The sequence below is a fragment of the Serinus canaria genome, chromosome 17, assembly GCF_022539315.1.
Source record: "Serinus canaria isolate serCan28SL12 chromosome 17, serCan2020, whole genome shotgun sequence".
Classification (NCBI taxonomy): domain Eukaryota; kingdom Metazoa; phylum Chordata; class Aves; order Passeriformes; family Fringillidae; genus Serinus; species Serinus canaria.
In genome coordinates, this window is record NC_066330.1 from 2307756 (window position 1) to 2328695 (window position 20940).

The 20940-nt window shown below is 51.1% G+C and overlaps 1 protein-coding gene across 1 annotated transcript; it reads right to left on the reverse strand.

The window, feature by feature from the left end:
* Positions 1-16502: 16502 nt before the first annotated feature.
* On the reverse strand, positions 16503-20638 carry TMEM250 (transmembrane protein 250). The gene is made up of 3 exons (XM_050981116.1): positions 20516-20638; positions 19192-19347; positions 16503-17071 (listed from the first exon to the last, which is right to left on the reverse strand). Exon 3 carries the CDS (start codon positions 16945-16947, stop codon positions 16528-16530), a length of 420 nt encoding a protein of 139 aa, XP_050837073.1. The 5' UTR covers positions 16948-17071; positions 19192-19347; positions 20516-20638; the 3' UTR covers positions 16503-16527.
* Positions 20639-20940: the final 302 nt, after the last annotated feature.

Genomic DNA, 20940 nt, shown 5'->3' on the forward strand with positions numbered 1-20940 from the left:
TATTTATTTCTTTATAATTACACTTATTACCTTAATTATTTCACTATGTAATGAGCTCCCACCCCCAGGAAGACCCACTGGAGTTTTGGTCTTTATCCCAGCCCAGGCTGGATGTGCCAGGGAGATGCCCTGTGCTGACCCAGAGCTCCAGGGCTGCCCCTTTTCCGTACCCTCCTCCTGCAGAAAAAACCTTTCAAGCATCACAAAAAGCAGAGCAATCTGAGGTGGGACTGCTCGAGCCTTGCGGGCACATTTCCATTCCAAATTTCATCCTACAGCCTAAAAAATTTAAAAAGTCCTTTTGCTTTGTTGCCTCCCTAAGCCCAAAATATGAAAATCAGCAAATTTGCATGATGAAAGTGTGCAGCGTTGGCCCCACGTCTGCTAAAGGCATTTCAAAGGAGTAACAAAAACCTCTTTAAAGCAGGAGCCTCTTGCTGTCTGCTTTGCATGCGAGATTATGTCAGAACTTCTTTGGATCTGGAAGTTTCTCTCCTCTCACACTCACCAACATTCATCATCTCGAGGCTGCCTCGAAATCTGCAGCAAAATATCCCCATATTTTAAAAATCAGCATTGAATGCCTAGAACTGCTCAAGGCTGAGGAATTTCATTAGCACTTGACACTTTAAAAAACAGTGTCAGGTCAGGACAAACACATTTGCTTTTCTGCTCAAGATAAATTCGGGGTTTTTTTTAGAAATGATGCATGAGAAATATGTCCCCAACTGCATTCTGAGCAGAGCAGCCACAGAACCCTTCCAGTGGGAGAGCCCAGCTCCTCTTCCTCGGCTTTCATTGAAGCATCTCCACACCAGCTCATCAGGAAGGAGTGACAGGAAAGGGGGGAATGGTTCCAGATGAGGGAGGGCAGGGTTAGGTGGGATTTTGGGAAAAAATCCTTCCCTGGGAGGGTGGGGATACCCAGAGCAGCTGTGGCTGCCCCTGCATCCCTGGAAGTGTCCCTGGACAGGGCTTGGAGCCACCTGGCACAGGGAGAGGTGAAATATGAGAAAAATCTCCTGCAAGAAGTTCCCTGGGCCAGGAGATGCCCCAAAGCACCTCGTGGGGGGCAAACAGCCCTGTGGGGTGGCCAGCACTGTCCCCTGCCCCTCCCTGAGCACCACAGCCACATCAGAGCGTCCCTGTGTCACACAGGACATGGGGACACAGCTCAGGGCACTGCTGGGGCCCCAAGGTGCTTCCCTGGCTCAGCGCTGGGATTTGGGGTTTGGGAACCCCCAGCACCTCCCTGAGGGTCTCAGAAAATCCAGCCTCATCCACGGGGAGCTGCAGAGCTGGGAAACTCCAGTTCCTCCTCCAGGGCTCCAACAGGAGAGGAGATCCCAGCTCTGAGAGTCACCCAGGGCCTCCCCAGCTTGGAGAGACAGCAGAGCCCTTAATGCTCCAGTCCAGGAGCATCTCCATCCCTTCAGCCATGGACGTTTTAAAAATGTTCTGTGATGGAGAAAGACACATTTCTTAAGTACCATTTGATGTCTCAGAATGGCTCCAGGGCCATGAAAACATGTTTATTTACTACTCTGCTGATTTTAATGCGAAAGATTGGTTCAGTGAGTAGAGGAAACAAACCAGGCAACATTTTCCATAATGTCTGCAAAGTGTTCCTGGGCTGCGGAAATATTTTCTTTCTCTCTCTCTCTCTTGCCTGCGTTTTTTTCAATCTAGCATTTCAAATTGAAGAATGGCTCGAGGGCTGAAGAAATCACTTGATAAAATACCCAACATTTACATTCTTGCAGGAGAACAGCTAACTTTTTTTTTTTTTTCCATCTGAACAGTGGTTTAGTGAAGCAGAAGAAACAATCCTGCAGCATCCCACGTGCCTTTAACCCTTTCTGGCTGCAGCTGAACTTTGACTGTTCACTGCAAAGCTTCAGGGGTTTTGTTCCTCCTCCAGATTATGGGCTCTAAGGCCACTGAAGGCGGCTAAAATACACTTTGCAGCTTGATTTCCAGGTGGATTTCTGGATGTCTGGGTGAGGGAGCCAGCCTGGCTGGGGTCCAGCCCATGGCAAAGCATCAATTGCTGCACCAATCTCTGATTTATTTTGTGCAGGGACATGACTTTCCAGCAAACTTTAGAAAGCAAAAAGGTCTTTCTAATCTTCCTGCCCCCAGAGGTGCTGGGGTGGGGATGCCCCTGGACTGATTCCCAGCACTTTGTGGTGGTGGGATCACCCTGAGCACCCACAGGGCTGGAAGACATGCAAAAATTCAGGAGTCTGCCAGGAGACTCCTTATCCTGCAGCAACCCTTCAGAGGACTTCAGCTGTCACATTAGGAAGGATTTTTGTAGTTTGCTTTGTAGGTAGAATAAGTTTTATCTCCCCAGCCCAAGGTGTGACCAATATTTGTGCTGGGTTGTGAGCTACAAGGCCTGGGGGAAGGAGGAGAGAATGTCCAGAAACCTTCCCTGGGATGGCCCACTTGGCCAGCCCTGCAGCACAATTGATGCTCATGGGGGGAGGAGAGGACCCAGGCTCTGTTCCAGCCCAGCCAAGTTCCCTGGGGTTAGCCTGACACCGAGAATGGTGACAAAAAACCAACCCCAAATGTATCAGAACCCCTCCTTTCTGTGCCTCACTTTGTGCCAGAGGGATCTGCCTTTTCCTCTGCTGCTCACTTTGCCAGGTGATGAGTTCTGCCTGCTGTGCTCCCTCTGCAGGAGTGCAGACAATCTCTAAAACCAGATGACAGCACCATGAGTGAGGGGAGAAGCTGGTTCCGTGGGAATTTGTGGCAACCAGCAGGGCAGAGGCTCTGGCCCTGGGAGCAGTGACCCTCCAGGTGCACCCCTGTCAGCCACAGAGCTCAGACTGGGGCTCTCACACCACCTTTCCTCCTGCAACATGGACATTAGGAGGTTGGATAGCCCTGCCTCCCGTGTCCTGGTGTCTCCATCTCCTCCTGCTGCAGGATTTCTCTCTGCTCCCACCAGGGAGCCTGCCTGGGGTGGATTGCACTGGGAAAGCTCTAACCCTGCTGCAGTAAATCTCTCCTGGGTCACGGGGGGTCTCATTCCAGCCCAGCAATGTTTCCATGTCAGCCCCCAGAGCTCTCCTGGGAGGCCTGGAGCTCAGAGGTGGCATTTTGATGGTGTTTGAGCTCTCTGGACGTGGCTGTGACCCCGTCAGGTCTCTGCCACTCAGCCCTCTGGTGACAAGAGCCATTGCCACTGCAGCTGGGACAGTGAACGTCCCCCACAGCCTCCAGTGCCACACATGGGACGAGGGATGAAGTGTTAACACCACATTTTGGGACAAGCCCCTGAAATCTTTGTTCAGCCAAAGCCACAGCACCCAGGGGATGATTCCTTACCCATGAAAGCCTTTTGTTTGTTGTCTTTGGTGGCTGTTCAGCTCTGTCATTTTTTTCTCCGTGGGGTTTTCTCCTTCCCAGCTCTGAGAGGGGTGGGATGGCTCCAGCTCTCCCAGCCCTCCACCCTCTCCAGCTCCTGTGATGTCAGCCAGGAGAGGGAAGCTCTGCTGGCAGCCTCTGCCACCCCCCTGCTCTGGCCAGGGCTTTCCCCCATCAGCACCAAGGAGTCACTCATGGGGTGATGGGGTGGAACCAGGTGTTCCTGGAATCCCAGAATGGTTTGGAAGGGACCTTAAAGACCACTCCAATCCAAGGCAGTGACACCTGCCACCATCCCAGGCTGCTCCACTGGACACTTCCAGGGACGGGGTGAAGTTAAAATTGTTATTTTTTATGAATCCCATGAATAAATCTCTGAGTTCTTCACATGAAGCCTCTGCACAAGGCTCAAGCACTGCCTGTGCCACGCAGCTGACACCGTGCAGATGTGGATTATTTTGACTCCAGCCAGGCTTATTTGATTTACATTAAAATGATTAGGAATAAGTTAAAACAAACAGAAATGAGATGTCTCCGAGGCAGCTGCATTGTCCTGCCTAAACTGGCACAAGGCTGTGTGTAAAAAGGCTTTACTTGTTAGTAAATAGAGAAATCCTTCAGATCCTGCTGGGGAATTGCTCCAGAAGCTCAAGGCGGTGCTTGTTTCCAGCTGGGTCCCCCGAGGTGAGAGCAGGACAACAACAGAAAATCATCTATCATTGGCCTGTTTGAGTAATTATTTATTATATAATGCTGTGGTGCCTGTGCAAGTGTAGGAAGAGAGAGCCCAGCCCTGGGAGGCGTTTTCTGCCTGTGTTAATTCGTGGCAGGTGCTCACAGCCTGGCTCAGCTGAGCTGCTGGCCTGGGAGCCTCTGACCTCCCTGGACACAGCCTGCAGACTGTGTTCCCAGGAGCAGCATTAAAATAAATTTCCATGAAAGTATCTGCTTTCATCTTAAAGACTCAAGGTGCTGGTGGATGGAGCCTCGTCTGGTGAATGATGCTGATATTTAATTGCCTCTCAAGATCAGAAATGGTATTTCAGTCGAGCTGGCACAATTCACAGGACAGCACCAGCCTTGCTCTGGCTGCCTGCTCTCTCTCTGAGCTCTGCCCATGATTTCTGCTCCCCTATGAACCATCTGACCCTTGGCTGTGGGAGCAGACAAAGTGCTGGATCCAAGAGCCCTGGGACACTGAGGCAGCTCCCAAGGGACTCGCTCCTGCTGCAGCTTCGCACTGGAGTCAGGGATTGCTTCAAAGAGTTTGGAAAACTGGGAAGGAGCTTCACTTTTGGGTCTGGCAGAGGAGGTAAAGCTGCTCCCTGGGCACCCCTGTGATGTGGAGGGGGCCAGCCTGGGGGATTTGGGGACATGGAGCAACACCTCAGGCTGTGTCTCAGCCCACACTCCCTGCAGACTCCTTCAGGCCTCTCACAGAGTGTGGCTCATTTCTCTGATCACTCTTTCGACCAGAGAAAGTGATCAACCACCACCTTTTCAAAGTCTTTCTTGGTTGATAATTTCAATTCATTTAAAGCTGGCCACTCAGTTGACTGCTGAGCCAATAAATGGTGCTCAGGCTCTCCCTGCAGATCCTCTGACACCCCTCACTATTTCTGGTGTGGGTGCTCAGGAACACAAGCAAGATGCCTTTAAATCAAGATGCTCAGGTCAGCCTTGCAGGGCAAGTAACTCTGGCCAGCTGGAAAGGGGAGGAGGTGGCCACGTGTCTGCTCTGCAGGTGATGATGATACCCTGGAGGAGAAACTGCCAGAGACAGAGTCAGGCGTTTGATTTTTCTCAGCTAAGCATGTAAATGAGACTGGCATAATCGGTCTGTGTTTCCCCTTCCTTTCTGTAGAGGAATATTTTGGGTTGAAGTGTCTGTGATGTGACTGATGCAGCAAGTCAGCGCTGTCAGAGCCTGATTCACGAGTCGATGCTGCAGTGCTGGGGGTGGGAGCGGGTAACCTTGGCTCCTGCTCCTCCTCCTCCTCCTCCTCCTCCTGCTGCTCTGCCGGGATCCTGTGTCACCGGCAGGTGCTGCCGGGAGTGGCTCTGTCCCCGCTGGAGAGGAGGTGACAGGCACAGGGAGGGCTCTCCTTGTTCATGGTAGCACATGGACAGAGAAACCAGCACAGCTCCTGTCTTGGTCACTGCCAGTGGAGCAGGCAGGGGCATGGAGCATCCCCAGGTATCTCCTGGAATATAGTTCTTGGACAGGAGATGGTCTGGGTTTTTATTGTGAGGGATTGAGTGACTCTTGGTGCTGAAGTTAAGCCAAATCTCTTCATATTTCCCACAGAACTTGAGTGTGATCTTATCACAGGAGCTGCAGTCAGGCCTGTGCATTGGCACAGCTCCTTTGCTATTGTTGAGAAAGTCTTGGTCTGAGAAAATTTAGAGTAATGATGATCCCCCCTGAAGTGTATTGTTACTCTTTATTCTGTGTTTGCCCTGGTAGCTCTGCCTTTAAAGCAGAGAGGGCACCCCAAGAAACGCCACTGCTTCAGCCCACCCAGGACAGCACTCCTGGAGAGGAGAGAGAGCTTTGCCAGCCAAAGATCTGTTGGAAAGAAACCTTCAGCTGATGAATTTTCCAGGTTTCCCACAACAATTTTGGGGGCTTTTGTGTCCCATTGTTATAAGATAAATTTCTCAGCCACTTTCCATGAGGAGCTGGGCAGATGTGATGTCCTGCCCAGCCCCCAGACCCATCCATCCCTGTGGGATGTCCCCCACCTGTTCCAAGGTGCTCCTGCTGGGGCTGGGCTGGGCTCCTGGCACCAGTCAGGAGGAACTGGAGCACCAGTGGCTGCACACAAAAGCATGGGAAAAAACCTGCTGTGATTTACCCACACAGGGTTCAATAAACATTAGATCTGATGGCATTCATCGTTTTTTCATAGCATGCTCGATTACTGCTTCAGTTATTGCTCAAATGACATCATTCCTGGCAAAGGAATTGATTGATTTTTTAATGAATATTCATATGGCATTTCAGCCAGGAGTAGGCATTAATATTCTAAGAAAGAAGAATGAAACGTACATCCTAATTTAATGAATGATTGTAAATATGTATCTGATGGATAATGCGCCGATGAGCATTTCAAAAGGCATCCATAGTCACCTCGAGGGTTTTTTTGGGAACAAAGGGGCAGCCAGGGTGCAGGCCAGGCAAAGGGGTGAGGGATGGACTGGGCCACCTGGTCAGATGTCACCACAGATCTCCTGTCACTCAGGCTGGGATTCTGTAATGCTCTGAGATAAATCATGTATGGGTAACACTCGCTGATCCCAGGCCATGCTGGGGCTGTGGCGTGGAAAACAGCGATGAGAGCGAGATGTGCAGCTGGACAAAGAGACAGGAGGGACAGCAGAGAGCCCCCATTTCCCCCTCTGTCCCAGCCCCGAGGTGCCAGGGGTTGGCTGGAGCAGGTAAAGCATCGGCTCCATCCCCCCGTGGAGCTCTGTCATGTTCAATTGCCTTCATCAGACTCCGGCTGCGCGGCTCGCGGTCCCCGAATGTACATAGATTTGTCAGACATTCTTAAGATGTCTCCCCGTTCTGAGAGCTGATCCTTTGTGAAGGCAACAGTTGTAGCGCTTAAACAGCGACAGCAGCCTCGGCTCTCCCCCTGGTGCCATCCCGGCTTTGGAAAAGGCTAAAACCCCGGGCTTAGAGTGCCAGTGCTTGGAGCATCTTAAAGAGGCGTTTGTTTCATTGAGATGCGCCTTGGGTGCCGGGGGGAGAGCGCACACCTGAAGCATCCTCCAGACGCAGGGATAAATCAGGGCATCGCCGTTAAAGTCAGCGAGGTGACAGCCACGAAAGGCTATTTATACCCAGCGGCGATCCATTGTGCAAGGGAGAGAGCGGGGCCCTTCTGCTGACAAAGCACAAAACCGCCTCGGCCCGCGGGGAACGCCAAAAGCAATCCCCGAAATTCCCGGCGAGCCTGGAGCCTGCCCTGAGACCGGGGAACAGGGACCTCAATAAGAACTGAGCTGCTTCTGCTCCCCCTGCCCAACCAGCCCAGCCGCTGCTCCTCCTAGAGCTGGCAGGGAAGGGGGATAACCTTCGGAGGGATGTCGGGCTGCAGGCGGGGAGCAGCCCCGGGAGCAGCCCCGGCTCCCGTTCGCTCATCCCCGCGCGTGGGACCGAGTTTGCCGATAAAAATACAGCCGGAGTTATGCTTGGTATGGAACAAGCAGGCAGTAGCTGCCGGAGACTTCACAACATCCCGCTCTTGGCTCGCCTCCAGAGCACCAAAACAAAACAAAAATTCCGTTGGCATCTCTGCGGATTGAAGCGAGTTTTTCTTTCTGCAGCAATTGCTGAACAAACGTTTCGATACTTGCGCCGCCGCCCCCGCCCCTGCTCTCCCCCGAATCATGCGCTGGAAGGAGGGAAAAGATGTTCAAGGTCATGGGCATGCTGTGAGCAGAATGACAGAATCCCAGAAGCATCGAGGCTGGGAAAGCCCTCCCAGGCCATCGAGTGCAACCTGTGACTGATCCTCACCTTGTCAGCCAGCCCAGAGCACTGAGTGCCACCTCCAGCCCTTCCCTGGACACCTCCAGCCCTTCCCTGGACACCTCCAGGGGTGGGGACACCACCACCCCCCTGGGCAGCCCCTTCCAACCCTTTCTGTGAAGAAATTCTTCCCGAACAAACCTGCTCATTGCTCATCTCTGTCCTCAGTGGCCTCACTGCACTCTGTTACCAGTGTGGAGTTCAAGCTGTGGGTGTTGGGGGCCCAGCAGGGCCTGCAGGAGTGGGGTGGTTTCTCCAAACCACTCTCTTATCATGCTGAGGGCCTTTGGAACCCCAGGGAGGTGCAGCTTGTACACCTGGGCTGAATTCAACCCTTGACACTGGAAAAGCAAATTCACCTTCCTCCCATCCCAGGCTGCTCCCTTGCACTAGCCAGGAAGGAGCAGAACCCAGGAATTACAGCAGAGTCAGCCTGGGAAAAATCCCACAGCAGGGCCCTGAAATGAGGGAATTCAGGGTCTGGCCTCATATTTCTTGTGTGACACAGGACACAAACAATGTACACCTTCTTCTTGTAGGTTTGAGTGTTGCAACTTGACCTTCCAGGCTTTGCTTTCAACTGGTTTATTTATTTCCTCAAGAAAAGACAGGTTTCTTTGAGAGGAAATGAGGTGAAACCCTGACCTTGCTGAAAGCACTGAGAGTTTGCCACTGATTGCAGCAGAATTAGACATTTACACAGAGTTATAACCAGAGGTTCAAGTCTTGGTTCTTCTTCCTTTGGTGCTCGATGCTTTAAACGAAGAGACCAAAAATCCTCCAGCCCTTTCCTGCATGCCCATCATTCATTCCCCCTCCTGCCAGGCCCCTCCTGCCCTCTCTGGAAGCAGCTACAGCCCTTGAAGCATGACATTTTCCTGTCCTTTTTGCACACATGGCTATCATGTCGTTACTGATCAGAAAAATCCTCCTGTGTTTTCTCTGCATCCAGCCCTTTCCGAGGGCGTTCACAATGTGTGAGCACGGGCACAACTCGAACAATCAATCTCTGTGGAAACCACCCCCTGCTCCTGCACAGAGCAGGCACTGCACTCCCCTGGCTCTGGGCAGCCAGAGTGCAGAAATGCATCAATTTGGGTGAATTTTGACCCTACAGCAGCCCCCCCCACCCCCAAACGCTCCAACAGCGACTTCACAACCCAGACTCCCTGTGCACCCAGAGGAGCTCTTTGTACAGTGTCTTAGTCAGTACATAAAATGCTTTCAGTGAAATGCTGCCTTCTTCTGTCTATTTGTCACAACTGATGCTCTGCTGAACAGTAAATAAGAAATTTGTTGGCAAATCAGCACTGCCAGCTCGGTTTGCAAGGCGAGGCTGGAGCACAGAACTCTGGGCAGGTCCCTGTCGTGCCTGGTGCTGGACCCTCAGTCCCTGTGGCTCAGTGAGTCCTGAAGGCACATAAATCTCTCCTCAACAACCCAGCAAAACCCAGACAGAGCATGGTTATGTAATTCCCAGCACTTCTGATGTTATTAAAAGGGCTGATTAAAGCAATGTATGCACAAGAATTCCCCATCAGTTTTGCTGGGAAAGCTCCACGCTGAAAATTCGGGCCTGTGCTGCTCCCCGCCTCCCTCCTCTCATCCCCATCCCCGTTGCACAACGCTGGTTTCATGTTTGCCACCAGACAGTTTGCAGTCAGCCTCACATGGAAAAGAAGGAAGTAACAGTGCCTACATTGCACAGAACTGCAAGCAAACGCCTTTCCAAGAAACTATTAAGCAGTGCTCATTTGAAGTTTAAACGAGAGCAGAAAAAAAAAAAGAAAGAAAAAAAAAAAAAAAAAAGAAGACAAACTTGGAAGGATTTTTCTTGGCTCAGAGCTTTTTATGAAATTCAGATTTGAAGTGAAACGTGGCCAGGCAACACCAGTGGGGCAGCAGAGGCAGAGTGAGGCAGGGATGCGCTGACAGAGCCGAGCCCTCCCCAGTGCCGGTCCCTGCCCTTGTCCCCTTGCAGAGGGGCAGCCGGCAGGAGCAGCCCCTGGGGCACAGCCTGGCACCCACAGCTCCCCTCTGCCCACCCTGCCTGGCCCCAGTGCCCATCTCCATCCCCCTGTGCCCCCCAGCCCTGGCAGTGCCCGGCGTTGGTTTTGGCCGCGGAGCCCGCGGGGCTGGCGGGGGGCCCGGGGCTGCGCGGTCCCGGTGCCCGGGGATGCTGGCAGGGCACCCAGCGGGGCACGGCGCTGTGAAACGGCCCCTTTGTGCCGCACACAGCGGCAATTGTTCCTCGGGAGCTTTGCATGGACGAGGCCGCTGTCCCCCGGCGGCTTCAGACACCCTTGAAGTCGGAATAAACGAACAGGCAGCATTAAAGCAACCGCGTTGGGCTTTTCAAATATACATCCCTGGGATTCGTTTTTTAAAGTATGCCTCATTTTTCGAGGCAGGGAGATGAAACTCCTCTAGAAAAAAAAAAAAAATCTCTTTGCCCATCTAAATTCTCCCCATTACTGAGCAAATGGTTTGCAACAACAAATTTATTCCGCAGCGTCTCCTGTGCTCTTTTTTGTTTGAAAAAGGCACAAACAGATTGTGATTTTCTCTAACAGATTCACCATCTGGGAAATTTTTCATGCAACTCTTTTCCTCACTGGGAGCAAGTTACTCAGAAGGGAATTCCCAGCAGAGAGCAGACTCTGAAGGGATGGGTCGCTCATTTAATTAGCATGCATAATCTGGATGTCCTTACTCAGGCAAAACTCTCACCAGGGCCAACGGGAGATTTATTTCTTTTTTTCAAGAACCAGCTAAGGACTTTGGTATTTGTCTCTTGGTGTTACATACAGTGTTTTCCTTGCAGGGAGAAGTTGGCTTTTGGCTGCATTTGAGGCTCTGATTTACTACAGCCTTGTGCATCCAAGGTCAGGACGTGGCCCTCACAGGCCGTGTCACAAGGCTGAGCCCTGGCAGGAGCAGCTCCCTCTCACACACTTCCCCAGCCCAGGGAACATCCCACGTTTTGGGGTGGAGGTCAGTGGGGGAAGAGGCTCTGCAGAGCCCCACAAGCATCAGCACAGAGAAGTGGTCAGTTCCTTGTGCAAGGGATGGGGTGGTTTTTTATTCCCCTCAGCAGATGAATTTGTCACTTGGGAAGATGCAGGAACTGCAGGGATGCTCCTTTCATCTGCTCCCCTAAAGCTGCTCCTGTGGAACACCAGCCCTGACTGCAGCTCGGAGCAGCCCCCACTGCCCAGCCCTGCTCCCACCTCAGCACAGCTCTGAGAGCTGCACAGGGAGATCTCACACTGAACAATTTTCACTGGCTCATTACTGGACCAAACTTCGCTTTGAACTGACGGTTTCTGGGCACGACGAGTGCTTTGAAGCAGGGAGACAAAATTAGTGCAGAGAGTTGGCAGGTGAAGAAATGACAGGGTGGTTTTTTTTTTTTCCCCCAGCAGCAGAGCTGTCCAGGAGCTATGGAAACCTTGTTTGGCTAAATAAAAATGCAGAAAGATAACAAGGCTTCATATTTTCCAGCAACGTGTTTGCTGGAACAGCGTTCTATCTGTGTGTGCTGGAGGCTCCAGAACAGCCAAAGCTGTTCCTGAAGGGAAATGTGCTGTGCTGTTCTCCACAACTGGAAGTAAACACTGTCTCCTACCTCCCCAGGAGGGAGGGAAATCAAGCCAATGATGTAGGAGAACCCTGGGAAGAATTGCAGCGAGACTTCAGGCAGGTGAGGGGCTGGTTTCCTCTCCAGTCTGTTTTTGAGACTTGCAGTTATTATCTGGGATAAAATTCGGCCCCAAAGTTCCCTCTAGGAACTGGGCAAACAAGTTCTTCCACAGGGGATGGCAAAGGCTCAATATTCACTTATTACTGAAAGTGAAAATCCATCCACCCTTATCCAAATCCTGCTCTCTCTCAGAAACCTCCTTCCCCTTCAAGTTCTCCCCTGTGACTCTTCAGCTCTTGGGGTAACAGAAAGGAGCATCTCCAACACCCATGGGGATGGTGGGCTGCTCCAGCCACACAAATGTGTCTCCAGTTTGGGCTGTAATGGTCCTGTCCATACTGGTTCTCCAAAACCTGAGCTCCATGGACTCCAGCTTTGCCAGTCACTGGAGCAAAGTCCTGTCCAGCATCTGTTTCAGGGCTTCATGCTGTTGAACATCACTGTAGCACTTTCCACACAAGGATAACAGGAATGACAGTGTCCACCACAGCAGGAATATTCCTCTGTTCCCATAGGAGGCATCACAACTTTGTCCTGAACCTACAGCTCTGCACAGCCATCTCAGCTCCAGCAGGGAAAGGAGGAAAGGCAGCACCTCCCAGGAATTAACTGCTGTGCCCTCAGTGGGAAGTGACAGCTCCTCCCTTCCCCTCTACCCTGCATTGCTCTGTTTTGGAGAATCACAAAATCATGCATTTTGGAAAAGACCTCCAAGATCAAGCCCAACCTTCAGCCTGAACTGTGCTCCCCCCCTGCCATCCCACCACCAGGACATCCCCACAACCACCACGAGAAGAGGAAAAGGAAATTCCTCCTTTTTCTTCCCAACCCATCCACCAACATGTTAACAACCCAAGTTTAATGTAGGTGGCATGTTTCATCCAGAATCTTACAGGCACCCAAAACACCAGCTGGTGCCATGTTCTGAAGAGTTAACGAGGTGAAACTCCAACACTTCAGGCTCCTTCCAACATTCCCAGGCTGAACATCAGGCCCAAGGCGGCTTCGCCACCGCACGGCTCCTCAGGGATCCCCCTGGCACCTGCCAAGCCCTGGAGCCAGCAGCACTCATCCTCCAAAGGGTTTGGGATAGCTCTGCAAGGGACACACTCTCCCAAATTGGTATTTCTAATATTTTTCCTGATTAGTCTTGAGGGGGTTTTTAACCCACGATGAGGAATGGTAATGTTTAAAGACCAGACATGGAAAGGAAGGAACAATCCAGACAAACCATCTGCTCTCGCTGTTCAAGATGGGATCTGCATGAAGGAATGATGGAATGAAAATTGCAGTAATTTTAGAGTTAAAGCCATTTATATCTTTGATAGACAATATATTTTAGAGCCTGATCCATTCCTCCCAACACTGAATTTGGAAAGAATGAAGTACCCAAAAGAACATGAAATTTCCCAATGAGGCACAGTTTGCAAGGACCTGCTCAAAACATGAAATATTTCTGGCAAATATCATCTTGAAAAGCAGAGTTCAACTTCCCCTGTTTCCTTGCTTGTATTCTACAATGTTTTGTGTGTCCTTTTATTAATAATGCCAGGTTTCAACTTATTCTTTGCATAAACTTAATACAACACTTAGTCTGCCTTTCTCCCTCCCTCAGTTGTGGTTTGGCTCCCTTTCAGCTTCTAAGAAAGTTTTGGAATCTCAATTCTGCAAGAAAGAAATACTCTGGCAAAATAATCCTGAAAGCTTTAAAAAAAAAAATTAAAACCAATGAATTTACATTCTGAACCATTCCCAAGATCTTACTTACTCTGCAACCTCCTGGGGATGTTGTGAGGTTTAATTAGCTCCAGTTGGAAAAGGCTTTGAAGAGGAAAAGCGCCAAATATTGCTCCACTCAGGTAGAGCTAAAATGTCTAAATTATTACATCATAAAACAAATAATTTGAAAATTAATTCCTCTTCCTTGCTAGCGTGACTTCACAGGGACTTCACTTCCCCAATGTGCTGGTAGGATCACACCACCAAGGTGTCCAAGTGCTGGTAACAACCAAAAATCAGAGATTTTTCAACATCATGGTGCCTTTGAGGCCACCTCAATGATTTAATGTTGGGGTTGTCTAACTCTGTTTGCCACAGCAGAGCTGACCCTCAGGGCACTCTCAGTGCAGGCTTGGCCACCTTTGGAGAAGGAGCTGGGGAGTCCCTGAGCTAAAGCAGCTCAGCCTCAGGGCCTCTCTGGAGGAACATCTGGGCACTTGGCACAGGTTATTTTTTTGTGATTCAACAAGGACATGTCCTTCTTCCTCAGAACAAATGGGCCAGTGGAAATCTGAGCGGCCAACCTGGGTTTATTGTAGGAAGGCACAATAAAAGTGAGGCTCAATCTCCTGCTCACCAAGGACGTGATAATGACCCGAGGCTCCCGAGATGGGATTTTAATGCTCTGTGATACCGAGGTTTTGCTCAGCATCAGTCACTTACCCACATCTGCACTTGGCAAGGGTCTCTCAGCCCCCAGGAGTGACCTTGTGAGGCTCCAGCTCCAGGCAGATCCCCCCATCCCGGCAGCTGCTCAGCAGGGACAGCTCAAAAAAGGCTCACTCAGGCTGTCATATTTATGGAATAAAGCAGTTGGCTCGCAGTCAAATTACAAGTGATGAAAAAGGTTGTGAGACTCCTTGTACCCACGAGTTCCTTTGTTCCTTGACCAAATTAGCGCTGGAAGAACCACCTGCTATTCATGTGTTAATCGCATGATCGCTGCTCCCTTTGCAGGCGCACACACATCAAAGCTGGCCGTGTCACCCTGTTCCTGTGGGGGTTTTCAAAGAACACCGTGAAACCAGAGAAGTTCACGACCTGCCGACAGCCCAGACCTTTATCTCCTCAAACCACCCCAGGTTTGGCCAAGCAGTTGAGTGTGTCCATCACAGAGGACCAGGCAGGCACGGGACCACAAATCACCACAAAATCACCCCTTTTTTACCCGAGGAGCTCTGGAATTCTGCCACTCCCAGGTGAAACCACCACCCAAGGAGGGTCCCGGCTGCTCTGCCAGGGCTGTTTGCTGCGGGCTGTGACAGGTTTTCTGCAGGAAATCTGGATTACAGTCACCTGAGAGCCTCCCCAGCCCGCGATGCTCAGGGCTGGCAGCTGCGCTGGGCAGGGAGCACCGGGCTGGGCATTCCTGGGAGATCTCTGCACACAGAGCGAGCTGCAGCTCACCCCTACAGGACAGTCAGCAGCTGGGGTCCACAGAACAAGCCCAGAAAAGGCTCTGGGGAGCTCTCTGTTGGGAGGAAAGTTCCAGACACCAGTTGGTGACAGATGCTGATGCTGCATCTTTGCTGCAGAAAGAGCCTTTGGCTCTCTTGGGGCTAATCTAAAGTTCACACCACCGTGGCCATTATTTATTCAGCTCTGCTGTTCAGCTGCGTTATCTGTAACACTCCATAATGAAAGAATTTTGGGGAGTGCTTCAGCTTTGGGCTCCACATAGAAATTTCTCTATTTTCTATCCACAAGCCTCCAAACCAAAGTGTGTCAGCACAAGACTGCACCACTCACAAGCCGAAATGGGAAGGATCTTTCCGTGTGTGCAACTGGAACTCACAGCTCTGACCAAGGAGGTGATAAAAAACCAGTTATGTAATTTCACTTTCGCTTATTTCCCTATGATTGACCCCGAAGATTTTGTGGAGGGAGGGAGAAAGGTTCTGCATAATTTTTACCAACTTGTTTTCAAACAGTTCCCTAAAGAATGCAGGGAAAAAGGCAATATTCCATCATAAGGCAAAACAAACAAACAAAAGCAGAATAAAAATAAACTTTAGGCCAGCTTCTGGGCTCCATAAATAGAGTTACTTAACTGACTGCACAGTGACATCTTAGATCAAGACCAGTAGAACTGACCTTAAAATTCAACTGCCTTTTTGAGCTATTGGTAACACTCTGGAGTGACCCTCCCTCTCCCTGCTGCAGAGGTGGAACAATTTGTGTCATTTCAGGGAACAATTATTGCCAGCTCAGACTGCACTCAGCTCCCCATCTCTCCTAGGTAAGGCAGTCTCACCTCATTGTGCTCCGTGAGACAGAAGAATCTCTGTGAGAAAGCTGGAACGAATCAATTCAGGGGAAAGTAGAAGCAAATGCCAGGATCTGAACACTGAGGATCATTGCAATGGGTCCCCCTTAATCACTGCAAAATGAGAACATATTTGCCGTGACTGGGAATTTCAGGAGCAAATGATAGCAAGCCCTGCTCCCATCCTCCTGTGGATTTGTGCTAGTAGGGAAAGACTCAATTACTCAGCACTAAATGCCTGAAAAGGACAAAGCCACTCAAAGCTACATAATCACCTTAAAGTGGATGAAACAGGAGAGTGGGGCAGATGTATGTCTTGCATAAATCTAAAAATAAAAGAGGAAAAAATATCCCAAAGCCCTACAGTCTGTTGAATTTTGGGCTCAGATTCTTATTGGGAATACGCAAAACAAAAACCTACAAGATACTTAATACATGTCTGAGACATTAAGGAACATTTTTAGGAAAATGGTGAAAATGGATTAAGAATGTGGAGTGCAAAATTATCTGGCTTCTGTCCTCCAGATCACTGCCTTTTTCATGGCCACAAGAACACAGGAACAGCAGGAAAACAGGCTCTTATGGATTAAAAGAAACTTACAGTAACCTGCACTGTGCAAAGAATAAAACACCCAGTCAAGTGTTGCACTTTGATAATCAAAATGGCACCTCGACCATCAAAGAGATACAAACTCCAGAGACAAGCACGTTCATTTATCCACAAAAATTACCACTGAGAAATAAATTAATTTATATTAGGAAAAAAAAAAAAAAAAAAAAAAGAGAAGAGGAGGATATTGACACATTTGGGGGCTGGAAGAAAAGTCACCTCCTGATCCCACATGCGCTTGGTTTTATTTACATATCCACAAAGACCATGAAACACCAGCCCAGCCCCCCCACCAGCAGCATGGTCACATGGATCCCGTAGATGAGCAGTTCATTCATGAGGCTGAAGTCCACCCGCCTCCGCCCCAGCAGCAGCAGGATGATGGAGAGTTTGTACTGGAAGCGCAGGAAGATGCGGATGCCGAGGTACTGAAGGCAAAACAAGATCGAGAGAGCCACCCAGAGGATGGAGGTGAAGAGGCTGCAGCTGAAGTACAGCAGGAAGCGGATGAAGCCGTACATCCATCGCGATTTGAGATAGATGTCGAAGTTGTTGTATTTGGTGCGCACCAGGTGCGCGCTGCGCACGGGGCCGCAGGCGGAGTGCAGGCAGGTGGTGTGCGGGCCGTGGAACGAGCGCACCCGCCGGGGAATGGGGATCACCGGCATCGGGCCCCGCCCCGCGCAGCCCGGCCCAGGCCACCAGCCGCGGGGCACATATCAGGTGGCAGCGGGACACGGCCGGCGGCCTGGCGCAGCTAACCCTGGGCTGGATGGCCGCGGAGGGAGACACCTGCGGGGAGGCACAGCGAGCAGATTGGTTTGGTGCTGAGAAATAACACGGACAAGAGACATTTTCTCTAAATAACACAGACAATAGAAAGCTTCAGTTCTCTTGAAATTGCTTAATAGAGCGACTGATCCCAGCTGATTTCAATATCAGCACTCCCTTACAACTGCTTTCCAAACCTCAGCTTCTTCCCCTAAAACATCTTTGTTCTCAAGAAGAATCTCTGTGAGAAAGCTGGAACGAATCAATCCAGGGGAAAGTAGAAGGAAATGCCAGGATCTGAACACTGAGGATCATTGCAATGGGTCCCCCTTAATCACTGCAAAATGAGAACATATTTGCCTTCTCTTTGCTTCCTACTCCCCACACAAACACACTCTATTTCCGTGCCACATTCCAAGTAAATTCCCCAGCCAGCACCAGTTGTAGCCTGTTATAAACTTTATCTCATGCTCACAATTACCAGGCCTCTCCTCAAGCATGAATTTTTAAGCCCATAAAGATTCTAAAAAGAATCCAGCACTCAGCAATACATGGATTCCAGCTTGTGATCCATGCTGGGAACAATTACGGAGCTGCTACTCAATGCTACTCAGTGTTAACACAGCAAAGAGGCTTGGTGTGAAATTATCCTGGCTAATTCATAGATCTCTCCTAATCTAACAGCCACCCTCAAGAGCCCACCCACCTGAGCAATAATATTCATGTGAGAACAGTAATATTCATGTATGTGTTTGCATGGGGTCACATTTCCTTTAAAAGCAAAAAAAAAAGAAAAAAAGAGTTCTCTGAGTACTTTCGCAAGTGGATTCCAGATTTGTGCTCATTTCCAAACTTGGCAAAGCTTCACCAAATAAACAAACTGAAAATAATGGAAGGTCTTGGAAGAACAATGAGGCAATCATGTTTTTCACACTCCACAGGATGTACCTCCCCTGGCTCAGGCCAGCCTTGTGCTCTCACTGTCACTGCAAGGCAAGGCCAGGCAGCCTTTCAAAGGCATGCACCAGTTTATTCCTTCCCTTGGGGACCTGCAGAGATAAGTGAAATTATCTTGATCTTCTGCAGTGTTTAGGATTTATAATCCTAACATCCTTCCACACACCCATTGTTGTTGTGTGAGTGATGAGCAGGAGCCTCTGAGCTGCTCTCTGCTTCACCCCAGGCTTCTGATGTGCCAAATTCCGGGAATTATGAAATGACAATGCAGCCATCAGATAATGCTGGAAAACAACAGGGACTTCCCCAGACTCCTTGCACACCCAAGTGTTCAGATCCAGGCAATCTTTCCTTTGTTGAACTCAAAATCAGACTGTTCTTATAATTAAAACCAATTCAAGAGTCACTTAAAGAAATCTTTAGTTTCTATACTAACAGAACTAACCACAGAGCAAATGATAAAGCTGCAGGAAATTGTAGTTTTGATACCAAAATCCTTCTCTGATTCAATGTGTATCAGTGGGGAAGTCTCTGCCCTGCTTCCTGCCTCAAGTTCCATGGAAATGGAAATTCCAGCTCTGATCTTTCCTGCTCAGCCCCACATTCCAATTCCTTTTTGCCCTTACAGAACTGTGAGGCAGTATTGGCTCTACATGGATCAGGGACTCCTGAAAAGGAGTAAGGGCTAAATTATGATATAAGGAATTTGGGAAACCAAGGGTTCTCCCCAGTCATCACAGACAGCCTCATAATTTTGGGTGCCCCTTGCCCTATTTACAGTCTGGAGCCAGGAAATGCCAGTCAGAAATGTGGCTTTTGCAAGGCACAGGAACTGCTCAGACTCTGAACCAACACTGCCTAAACCCAAGCCAGTTCTGGAGCATGTGACCCCCACACACTTCCCACATGATGGCTGTGAACTGCTCACAGTTTGCTCTCAAAGATATTTTTGGAGGACTAAAGCAAGACAGGTCAAAAATCCCATGCTGGGGATTCAGAGCACTCCATTCCTGATGGTGCAGCCTCTCCTTGCAACTTCCCTCACCAACTTTTCCAGCAAACTCTTGCACAGTTGCTGTGCCCACCCCGGGAACAAACAGCCTTTGGTGGGTTCATGCTCTTTGGATGAACTCAACTATCAACACTGGAACGCTGGGAGAACAAAACAAACTCTGAATTATTACATTTTAGGGGTGCTGCCATCCGACTCGCTGCCGTTCTGGGATGCCACTGAATTCTTGGAACAAAAAAGTGAAGTTTTCCTGTGACACCTTCTAGGAAGAGCGACAGAAACTGCTGAGGTGCTTCATAAACTCACAACTCTCTGCACAGGAGCTGATCTAAAAGACAAAACAACACAATCATTTTCAATTTGCTCATTTTGTGCATTAAAATGCTCAAAATTACCAGGCCTCCCCTCAAGCATGAATTTTTAAGCCCATGAAGACTCCAAAAAGAGCCCAGCACTCAGCAATATATGGATTCCAGCTTGTGACCCATGCTGGGAACAATCAGGGAGCTGATACTCAATGCCAGGACAGAAAATCTTGTGCTGGTCACCTTCCCCCGCCACAGACTGCTCTGGGGCACGTGAAACACGATGCAGGGAGCACAGACTTTCCAAACTGAATATGGAATAGCAGATCCTCCCCTGGCAGGGTGGGCAGGCCCTGCCACAGGGTGCCCAGAGCAGCTGGGGCTGCCCCTGGATCCCTGGCAGTGCCCAAGGCCAGGCTGGCACAGCAGGAGGTGTCCCTGCCATGGCAGGGGTGGGATGGGGTGAGCTTTTAATTCCCTTCCAACCCAAAACGTGCAGTGATTCTGTGATTATCCCCCAGCCTGTATTTCACACGTGATGCCCACACAAAGCTTTGGACACCCACCCCATCATTTTGGGGCCAGCTGGGTCATTCCGGGGCACCATCCCCAGCTCCGAGGGTTCCACCGGGAGGCACCTCCGTGTCCCCCACGCTCGTGGCGGCCTCCCCAGGCCGTTACAAAGGCCCAGAACTCCTCGTTCCCCGGAGTTTTCCCTCCCTCTCCGTTAAGGGGGCTGGACGGTGAGCAGCGGGCGGGAATCTCCGCGCACACCGGGCAGGACCCGCCGGGCTCGGGGCACTCCCCGCTCACACCGGCAGCTCCGACCCGCCCGCAGCTGACGGGACACTCCGGCAGGCCCGGAGTGCTCCGGGAGGAGCCGCACGGGCTTGGGGACAATGACAAATAAAGGTGAGAGCCCAGGGACAAATGCCGGGAGGAGCGGAAGCGCCAACTCCTCCCACCCCGCACCGGGCCCGAACGGACCGCGGCGGGAGCTGCGGGAGAGAGCCCGGCCTGGCCTTCCCCGGCAGCCCCGCACGGCCGCGATTCCCCCCGGGAAACGGGGACCCCCGGGCCCGGCGGGCAGTGAGCGAGCGCTGCCTCACCGCCGGGCCCCGGGGCGGAGCTCCCGCCGCCGCAGGGCGAGGCCCGGGCCCCGCCGCCCGCCGGGCCGTACCCCGCACTCACCGTGGTGCCCATGGCCGCGCCGGGCCCGGGCGGAGCGAGGCCCGGGCCGCCGGGCGCCCGCTCTGCGCATGTGCGGGGGCGGCTCCGGTTCCTCCGGTTCCGGCGGCGGCGGCGGGCGGGGAGCGGCGGCGCGCGGTGATGGCGTCATCGCGCCGCCACGGCCGGAAGTGGCGGCGACGCGTTGCCTTGGCAACGGGGGCAGCCTGGCCTGGTCACACCGGAGGGGTCACACCGGGGGTTACATAGAGGAGGTCACACGGGGGATCACACCGGGGTCACACCGGGGCTGAGGTGCCGTGTCCAGCGTAACCGGAGCGGCAGCCAGGAGCTGTCCAGAGAGTCCCCAAAAGACCCGAAAAGTTCCTAAAAACCAAACAGGTGGAGAAAAATTCAAAGCAATATAAAGGGAAGGAAAACAATTTCCT